Here is a 10,948-nt window from a genome sequence, read left to right on the forward strand (position 1 = left end):
AAATTTCATAACTCATACACGGTATTATTGTTGAACTCAGATTTCATAAATATCTTAAAAACCAACTAGAAATCCCGCCATTTAACTGGGACAATGAGTCAAGTAACTAGGGCATAACTAGAGGTAAATCTGCCCTGATTTTTGCACCTTTAAATAGATTTCTAACATAAACAGTGATTGTTCTAAATCTGCACTTCTTCACACATCAATAACTTGTAATAATAATAAGAAATTAGGAAGACCTGAATGTACCTCTTTGCACTATCATCTGTAAATTCTGTTATTAGCAATACCATACATGTTGTGGGGAAACTTGGGGGTGCTTGAGCAATTTTACCAAGGCTGACGCTTGACTTTATCTAAGTGTTGAAAACTTCACTTGTTAGAATTTGAGGTCATCATTGTTTTGCTTGTACTTTCACCAACACCCAATCCACTTTGAATGCTCACTCAAGTCTTCTTTCCTCTCTAAAACTTGAAAATGCTGCCAAAATATAACCACAACTTGCCAACTGCTAACTACTAAAACAAAAAGAGGGTGTCCGCATTTGCAACTGGGCAATGATGTGAAAAGATTACAAAAATTCTTTTGAAAAAGTTAATAATTTTTATGAGTGCCCCTTTGTCCATGGGTACTTAACATGGCCTTGTTGTTGGGGATCATTTATTTTCCTTCCTAAGTTACAACAAAGAGCAGGTGTTGGTGTACAAAGAACATTCTGTTGCACTTTTTATTTTATTCAGTTAGATTAAGTGTATACATTTCTCGCCTGAATAGATAATTAACATTAACATGTCATTCTTGAGTGCCACCTTTGACTAATCAGGTGGGATCATTGTCTCTACCTGGTTTACTCCTCTCATAATTGGAATTAACTCATATCCACTTACATGTGTCACTATGATTCATCCATACAAGAGGATATACGTGTATGTGTCTGTGCGTTCATTTATTTTTTAAACTGTCAATGAAGATAAATCGATCAATATAATTGCTTTTGACTGTTCAATTGAGTCTTCCATCAGAGTTCTTAATATACCTAATTCCTAGATATTTCTGGTTTTAGTTCAAAAAAATCCAAAACTAACATAAATGGCAATTGGCAATGGTCAATTGTGAGAATTTTCTTCAAAATTAGCCTTCAAAAACATCCAAAAATGAATCCTACAGAATAAAATCTTGTATTCCATGGAAGCATTTGGCTGCAAAAGCTCCACATTTTGCTCAGTGGAAGCATGTATACAAGTAATTGTATCACAAAAATATCTAGCTATAAGCTAGTTTGATAAATAATGACAGGCAGGATTATGAGTACTTCTTCTAGGCCATAGCATCAATAAAAGAAAACGTTTAGGCATATAATGCAGACTGTGCTATTTTCAGGCTATAACTCCAAGGTAAAGGAGAACTGTCTGTTACAATGCGATCTCCAGTGACTATATAACAGAAAATATAGACAACTTTCAAGGATGTCAACTGCCATCGCACAGGGCCATGATACTGATAATGTATTTTGCAAAGCATTGTAATCCATAGGGACCTTATTTGTATCAAGCTAATAAGTACTCCTAGGGCTCTGTTGCTTTTTTGGATCTGCTGCAAATGTATTAAGCACTGCTTTATTAGGCATGTGTGTTCCAAATGCAACATCCTCTTTGATTTATATATAGAGAGAATAAGACATGAATAGACATGTCCCGGACATATCTATTCATTAATCAAATAATTAATAATAATAATAAATTTAATCTCATATATATATAACAATGACCTTATATCTCAATATAAAGAACACACACACACACACACACACATTATATCTCATATATAAATATGTATAGCTTTATCCGACTAAAGCTATCAAACATCAACACTCCCTCTTAGCTTAGAAGGATAAACACATAAGAATAAATATTACTTCAACATAATATTACAAAAAAAGAAATCTAAAGATACATCGTTTGATATATCAGAAGATTTACACCATTTGATATCGCATTTGATATTATGAGTATTGGTCTTCCAAAATATCAACATATGATATTCACCAAGTACCCTAATAAGGTTTGATATCACATCTGATATCAAGAGTATTGGCCTCCCAGAATATCAATGATATTCACCAAATACCCAAATAAGGTTTGATATAACATCTGATATCAAGAGTATTGGCCTCCTAGAATATCAATGATATTCACCAAGTACCCAAATAAGATTTGATATCACATATGATATCAAGAGTATTGGCCTACCAGAATATCAGTGACATTCACCAAGTACCCAAATAAGGTTTGATATAACATTTGATATCAAGAGTAATGGCCTCCCAGAATATCAATGATATTCACCAAGTACTCAAAAGGTTTTGATATCACATCTGATATCAAGAGTGTTGCCCTCCCAGAATATCAATGATATTCACCAAGTACTCTTTAAGTAATGGCCTTCCTGTAGTCCCTGACCCTAGTTTACATTTTGTTATTATTGTCGAACTCTTTTAGGCTAGTTTATGCTTGATGATTAGTAGCATTATCTTTCAAATTATCAAATATTGTTTCACACTTAGTTGATTTTAATGAGACTACTTGGTACTATTTACTTCATGTATGTATGATTATACCTTGATGATGATTATTATAGTGAGTTCAGTTATTTGATGATGATTAGTTATATGGATTATTATACGTGTTTTCTTATGGATACTTACCCCATATTGCATGTGTATGGTGTGTGTGTATATTTTCTTTATATATGACGTTTCTGATGTGGTTAAGGAAGGAAGTCATAGCCTACTAGTCGGGATCTACACGATGCACCACTTCCTGCCATTGCCTGTTTAGTTTAGTATATATGTGTTCGTACATGCGTAAATTCTATGTAGTTTGCAGGTACTGGGTATTGACTTCACTAAATTGCCAAGATGAGCGTACCCTATCGCAATATCTCAATGGTAAGGAGGGGAGATAAATTCTTGAGTCCAAATCTTAACCTTTAAACCAATTGTCCTAGAAAATTAAGACAAGTATCTGAGATGATTGCCCTTCCGAATGTGTCGTATCACGTAAATTAACCCTAGAGTTTGATCTTGAATGTGGTATTTTATGATGGGTTTTTGTATTTCGTCTTATAGGTCTTTGGTGATTTTTCTATTAATTAAGTCAAATTAAAAGATTAATTAACAATTTAATTTAATGGAGAATTATTATGATATTTTCAATATTTAATTAATTGAAAATTAATTAAATAAAAAAATTAAATTTAAAGAAAAAATTATAGTCTACTTTGAGAGCGTAATAATATTTATTTAATTTAATAATAATATATTTAAGAGATCATTTTTAAATAAATGCTAAATATTATTATTACTTAAGTTAATAAATATTAATGCTTTGAAAATAAATTAAAGAGTGAAAAAAAATTAATTTATTAAAAATATTTAAAATTGCATAAAGTATGCATGAAGTTTCGAAAAAGATAATAAAGAGTTTGAAAGTTGTGATCAAGGAGTTCCCTCGGGTGACCGCACAATCAGTGCCTCGAATTTAGGAGAGAACTCCTTATCAGCAATTGAGGGTCCATTTTCTAAGGACCCAAAATTTTGGAGAAGAGGAATTTTCAGAGAGAAGGTTTTGAGAGAAGAGATTTCTCTCACAATCTTTGGGTGTCTGTGAATTTAGCATCGGAACTAAGTAGATTCTTGTGTTTTGATCACCCAGTTAATTATTTTATTTAATATTCCTGTCTTCTTTGTGATTGTGAATTGCTTATCCGAATTTCATTGTGATGAATCTTCCAATATTTCATTTTGAAATTACTGGTATGCATGTTGATTTCTTCTGTATACGTGAGGATTTAAAGTATCAGCTATAGATTTAAAAATGGTCAATTGAACTGGGAAGGGTTTTGAAAGAAATGGAAATTTTAGAGTGATAATTTGACTGGTTTGTCATATTTTCCCTATCAGGGTATTACTAAAACTTTTTAATAAAATATATATTTATATATAAAAAAATTGAATGGAGGGGGTTTTGTTTTTAAAAAAAAAGATTGTATTTAAAAAAAAAAAATTAAATTATATATAAAATTTAATGGGGGTGGGGCCACCACACCCCCACCCCCATTCACCCTCTGCCGCGGTGGCCAAAGTGTTGCCAGCGTGCCTTATTACAAGCCGCACGGCAGGCTTGCTACCGTGACACAAAGGACTACTACAACAGTACTCTGCTATCACGAAAGCTGTCTTGGCAGCCTAAAAGCCCACGGGCTTTCTAATAAAGCGGGGTAAGCTATGTATTTATTTTATTTTATTTTTTACATTTAATTTTATTTAAATTTTTATTATTATTTATTAATAATTTTAAATTATTATTTATTAATAAAATTTATTAATAGTTTTCATTAATATTTATTAAATTAATTAATAATTAATAAATACTAAATATTAAATATTAAAGAATTTTAATTAATAATTATTAATTTCGTAATTTAGATTATTATTGAAGTTAATTCGAATTAATGATAAATATCAAATAATAATGTTTGATTATATTTATTGTTATTATTATTTAATAAATTGATTATTAATGGGATTACAAGTATTTGTATTTAATAATCAATAATCCTTATTTTAATAATTTAATAAATAATTACCTTTAAATTATTTTCGAATAAGGGTAATTGTGTTTTTTATTCAAATACAAGAAATGGGTTAAGTAGTAAGGGTTAAAGTGTAAATCTTACGTACTCGAAAAATTTACTTAAAACGAAAATTTGACCTTACTGTTAAACTCAACTATGTGTTTTCAAAATCAAACCAAACTATAAAACTACACTGTTACCTATATGTTGTCTATGTTTTGGGTGTGGGTTGACTAGAGTGTTGACCAATTTTAAGACGTCTACCAAAGGCTTGGGAGTTCTGTGTTTGTGGCATTATGATGATTGCTCTTGATCTTTTAAACTCAACCATGGTAATGTGTTTAGTATGCTCTATGATGAGTTTGGTTATATTGTACGTTATTGCTTTCAGTGACCTTGTGTGATTACGGGATGAATGTTATGGCATAATTGTCTTGACCTTTGAGCCTTCGATCAGTTATTTTTGGGATGCTTTCTAGTTGCTTGTAAAGAACTGACGAGTTATTGTGAATTATCTTTTGATGCTTTCCAGTCACTTGTTTAGGATTGAGGTGAAATACTATGATTCTTTGATTTGTGATTTTATAAGCTTAGGGTAGGTTATCTATATGTAATGTCGGGAAGTGGCTTGCAATGGAAGCTAGGGCCCAAAGTGGTTGCCAGGGTAACCCATTGTAAGTTGTTTAATAAGTGAAAACACTACACTAAATGAGAGTAAAATGAACCTAATAAGAGTCTTTGTATGTTCTCGCCCATGCCTCAAGTGCTAGTACAGACTAGGATGGGAGTAGAGAGAACGCTTGGTTGCGACCATGGATCATTAGTATGCCTTGACAATACAAAAGGATACTAGTGCCATAGAGTCACTAGTGCCTTGTTAGTACGAAAGGATACTAGTGCCACATAGAGTCACTAAAGGGCCAAGGTCAAGTTAGACTGCCAAGGTAACTCTAGCATTGATTCATGTGATGACACTTGCCCGCTTACATAGTAGATTCCCTACATGTCTTTGTTTGCCCCTAGGCCTAGATGTCAATTTATCTTGGAACCTTAACTTTTAGAGTTTCCTTGACATAGATATTACTTTTGATTTTGGGATTGATATCCCGTTTGGGACTTGAGACTATCTCCTCAGCGCGGTGAGAGTGGACCTTATTGGGTTACCACAAGGTCGGGTGGTAGTGCTTTTTACTCTTACCATTGAGATCCGACCGTTGATGCCATGGTTGGAGTTTCTTGTCTGCATTTCCTTTCATATTATCTTTGTGTATTATGATGGATGGTTATATCTTTATGATAGATGATTTCACTCATTGTATTGTACTTTGTTTCATGCATCCGAAAGGGATGAGGTAATCTATTTTTATAAATGTATATTCTTTCAGCCTTGCATACCATGTGACATGTATAGTGGATGATTGCCCATTCTGAATTTTATTGCCAAATGGCATTCGAAACAAATGTATATTATTTAAGTGGAATGGACTTCTAGTTGTACTTTCATATGGATGTGTTATTTATTTTACTTAGTATTATTTAAATTTAAATGTGATTCAACGTCTTGGGATCCTTAGGGAATGTAATCTATTATGTTGCTTATGTATGATTGTATGTTATTGCTTCCGCTACTTTATGATTGATGTGTATGTAATTCTTTTTTTTTTTTTTAATGTTTGGTAAACTTAGTAAAACTTTAGGTTAATTCTTTTGGATCCCTTGGTGGGGCATTACACTTCCAAAATGTTGAGATGTAAGACATTCACCATATACTCAATGTGTTTGATCTCATAACACAAGTTATTGTAAGATTGTCACCTTGCAATAACTTTTGCAAATACAAGTGACATCATTTGGAAGTCGTCACTACCTCATGTTGTACACAGGAGGCAGGCCCATTAAAATCACATAGCCACAAGAAAGTCACAGTCATTAAATAATTGTTCCACATGTGGCAAACCTTGTTGAATTGCAAGCAACACGAGTTTAGTTTAGGTGTGAGTCAAAGAGTTTTAGTTTGAATCAAATTGTTATTGAAGAATTTGTTTGATTTTGAAGAGATCAATGCTTTGAAAATAGGTCATAGAGGAGTAAGCCTTTCTCATAGTTATGCAGCAATCATCCAACTTCGAAACACCATTGGACACACCATCTCCACATGTTTGAGGTGCTAATGGATTGGAGAAACTATACCTTTACAAGGGTTATGAGACACACATGTGACAAACTTTGTTAAGTTGCTTGCAACACAAGTTTAGTTTAGGTGTGAGTCAAAGAGTTTTAGTTTGAATCAAGTTTGTATTGTAGATGTGTTTGAGTTTGATTCATAAGTTTCAATTAGCTGTCAAGTTTATGTGTGTGTTGTCAATTATGAAGTAGTTTGTTGTCAATCTATTTAGCAGTCATTTAGGAATGTCATTGGGTCAAGCTATTGTATAAATTTGTATCTATTTTTCAATAAAATCGTGCTAGAAGTTCCTTCTTTCTCTGTTTTAAACATTGCTGTTCTATTTTTCCAATATAACCAACTATGCATTTATGTTTTTAACTTTTTAAGTAGTGTGTTGTAAAAACCTTTGAGCATATTGGTGCTTAATCGAGGACCCGACTTCCCTTGCCCGTACTCATAAAACATAGAACTCAAATCCGTCGACTTGTTTGTATTACATTGCTCACACAAATAATTAATTTTTGAAATAAATGTAGTGGTTACTTTATATTTGAAAAGAATCAATAATTATCATCTACCTAATGGTGTAAATAAGGCGTGATTGAGAAATATGTTGAACAGATAAACTACACGACACACTGTAACAAAAAGAATGAAGAACAGATTTTCACTCCTACTCTGGAATAGATCTTAGATGTTTCTATTGGTTGTGAGTTAAAGGTGAACAAGATGATGATAAAGATTGCGAGAGAGTGCTTATCATCGGGCATTTATAGGCAATTTTGGCAGATGTAAATAAATAAAAAATCTCCTTGAGCTTAATTGAATATACCATTTTTTATTTCTCATATATAAATAGTAGAGCGTCACCTATTACTACTTAGGACTCGTTCTTGGTTACATAGAAATCAGACATTGCAATATAGTGGAAATTATTATAAGGAATAAATCATATACAGAAGCCCTCCTATCCCCTTATCGAAATATCCACATGATAAGCCCTAATAACTATGGTACCCAAAGGACAATTCAGCCGTTTATAAATCAACAAAACGTGATAATACAAACGACAAAAATATACTCTTACCAGTGAAATCCCATCCGTAATGAACGTCCACTCCTTTAAAACAAGAAAGGGTTTGAATAAGAACAAATCCACAACCTGCAAATAGAAATTAAAATTTTAACGAAAGTTCAAAAAGCCGCAGTCATTACTACTCAACTTGCAACAGTAGTTCACAAAGCACTCAAAAGCTCGTCTGTGACCTTTAAAATTAAGTATAAATTAATTTAGCCATCAAAAAGTTTTATTTTCGTGTCGAATTATGTGTAATAAGATTTTAACCATAAGCTTACAACCTGAAAAGAGTGAATGAAATTCCAGAGCCGAGTACAGTTGAAGAATTTGGCGTAAACTAATATTTAATGCATCAATTTCAGCTTATTTAAATTAATTCTGCGTGAAACAACCAAGCAATATCCAGCAAAGAAGTTTGTAAAATAAAATGATGCAGCTAACATCTAGGACACATACAAATTTTAGCTCCTCCTGCGACGACTTGAAGTTGTGTTCGGACTAGCATACAGTCGGTGGATGACGCGTGAATTTATGGATCGGGTTCGGACACGGGAGTCCCTAAGACTACCATCCGAAAGTCAGGGCGTATATCTAAGGGCCTCGTTTTGTGTTTCACTATATTTGGGTAAAATATTTGGTGAGATCTTATGATTTCTAATTATTATTATTGATGCTGAATAACTATTTAATGAAGTATATTTTAAAAATATTGCATTATGTGTATAATTTTTATTATTAGTTCTGTCAAGGAGGAATACTTATGCATTCATGTCAATCCAAATATGACATTAACACTATTCAATCAAATTCAAAATTTAAAAGATTATATGAGATTTCTAATGTTTATATTTTTTTTAATTTTTGATTATTTTATAAATCACATTTTTCATCCATTCTATAGGTCCATACTACTTTTTGTGGGGGAGAAAATTAATTTTCTTCAACAAAAAATACAAATATTTTCTTGCATTAATGAATGTATTAATTATAACTTTATCTTTTATACATTATAACTTTATCTTTTATACATTTGTGACAAGTTGATAAGATTTTATTTTTTCAAACATTTTATCTTCCACCTCACACAACATGTCTAATCAATATTAATTATCACAATCTATTAAATATTTTTAATTTCTTATTTTAAATATATTTATTATTAGTTTTACATGGATGTTTATTTTTCAATATTTGATATAACTTTTTCCTAAAACTTCATATAATACATAAGTTCAAATTATACTTCTACATATATATAACTAATAAATATGTCTTTTTAATATAATTTCAATATGTTTTTTTTTTTATTTGAATTTCTAATTTTTTTAAAACTTTGCTTTTTTAATAAAAGTAGTTAAATTATTACTATTATTTTACTTTTATAAAAATAAATTAAACAATATTATATTTTATAATAGTGTTTGTAATGTGTATAATTGATAAGTGTTACAATTTTTAAATTACATTATTTATTATTATTAATATTTTTTATTTAAACAATTTATCATTTAGTTTAAATACATTGAAAACTTAAATATATATTTTAATATTAAATTAATAATTATATTTTATATCAAAAAACATATTAAAGAAATAACCACAAAATAGAAATAATTCAATTCTAAAATATATATAAATTATTATTAGGTTTTTATAAATTATATATTAAAATTAAATAGTTATACTTTATTTCTTATTTATTACATCATATTTATTCATCAATATCAAATTTATATGTATTACATCTATTTATTATTTACAAATATACATACTAAATTATATAGATATTATTTCATAATTAAAAATTACTTAATTTTATGAAAAATTGGAAATACAAAACATTAAATTGTAAACCTTCTCTAATTGTGTAAAATTAAACAATTAGTTTTACTTATAAAATATTTTTATATTTCAATACATTTCTTTTTTTCTTATAGAAATGTGAGTTTTAATATAAAAATTAAATTCTTGGTTTCATTAATTAAAATATAATATATTTTAATTTTTTACTATAACAATGATTTTTTTTGACTACTTGTTTTATTAAGAAAAATAATTATATTTAATTCTCTCTTTGTCACACACAAAACTTATGTTGGTATCACTCTATCTTACTGTTTTATCTTTCTTCCTCTTCCTCCTCTATATTATCTATCCTTTTTTCCTCTACATATATGTTTATGTTGTTATTGTTGTATACTACTATTTATCTCTATCAATATCTCTATCCTACAAGTGCATTTCTAGGCAAAAATTAATGCATTCATAATGTTAATTTAGATTCTCACTCATCTACACCTCTACAACCATTATGCGTTAGGCAAGAACTATGACCCATTGCGTTTTTTGTTGTTGTTCTATTTTTTTAATTTGATTAATATAATATAATATTTACTATGTTGTATAATATTAATGAATATTATTAGTAATGTAATACAAATAATATTTCTATAGTATAAATAAGAATTATTATTTAATATTTTAAAGAGAAATTTATTTTTCATATTATTTTTATTCTTATTTTTTATTTATTTTTAATATTGCAATGATAAGAGCAACATTTTCTATTTGATTTTGTGTTCATTTTATGATATTTTCTTAATGTAATTATATTGTAATAAATGTATGTGTTATATTTTAAATTATTGTTAGCACTTGTTTCAAAAGTGGGTGTGGAGGGCACATATCAATAGTTGTCATAGTTAACTTTATCGGCATTCATAGAGTTTAAAATGCACTAGATTTCAATGATTTTTTTGTCTCGACTTACCTACTATAAAATTATTTTATGAATTTTGGATATTAACGAAGCTAAGGGTAAACAAGTGCCCATTTCAAAGTGTCAACCAGTACCTACTTAAAGATGCCCCAATAATTAGGCACTCAAAATGGTGGGTACTTATGTACAAATGTCCTATTAGTTGGTTGTTAGTGCATGTGAAACTTATTAACATCCTTTTAGTTATCATTTATGGGCTCCTTTAAAATTAGTAATTGTTGACATAAATTAATTACTTCACCTAAATTGTAGTCGGCACAGACCAAACTTCTAGAAAGCCATTAA

The 10,948-nt window shown here is 29.8% G+C and overlaps 1 protein-coding gene across 3 annotated transcripts in view; it reads right to left on the reverse strand.

Annotated features, from left to right (window-relative positions):
- Window positions 1–8,444, reverse strand: part of LOC149558415 (cytochrome P450 family protein) — a 66,242-nt gene extending 57,798 nt beyond the window's left edge. For 2 of the 3 annotated variants that reach the window (XM_089832655.1, XM_089832654.1), the window contains exons 1-2: window positions 8,341–8,444; window positions 7,894–7,968 (exon numbers count right to left, since the gene is read on the reverse strand). In XM_089832655.1, the coding sequence (XP_089688781.1) occupies window positions 7,894–7,907 (14 nt within the window). In that variant the 5' untranslated portion in view covers window positions 7,908–7,968; window positions 8,341–8,444. Of the gene's footprint in view, window positions 1–7,893; window positions 7,969–8,165 lie in introns of all 3 variants that reach the window. The other variant, XM_089832656.1, reaches the window with a different exon arrangement.
- Between the last annotated feature and the right edge of the window lie 2,504 nt (window positions 8,445–10,948).

This window comes from Cupressus sempervirens, chromosome 5, assembly GCF_028749045.1.
Source record: "Cupressus sempervirens isolate cs-2001-9-10 chromosome 5, ASM2874904v1, whole genome shotgun sequence".
In the NCBI taxonomy this organism is placed as follows: domain Eukaryota; kingdom Viridiplantae; phylum Streptophyta; class Pinopsida; order Cupressales; family Cupressaceae; genus Cupressus; species Cupressus sempervirens.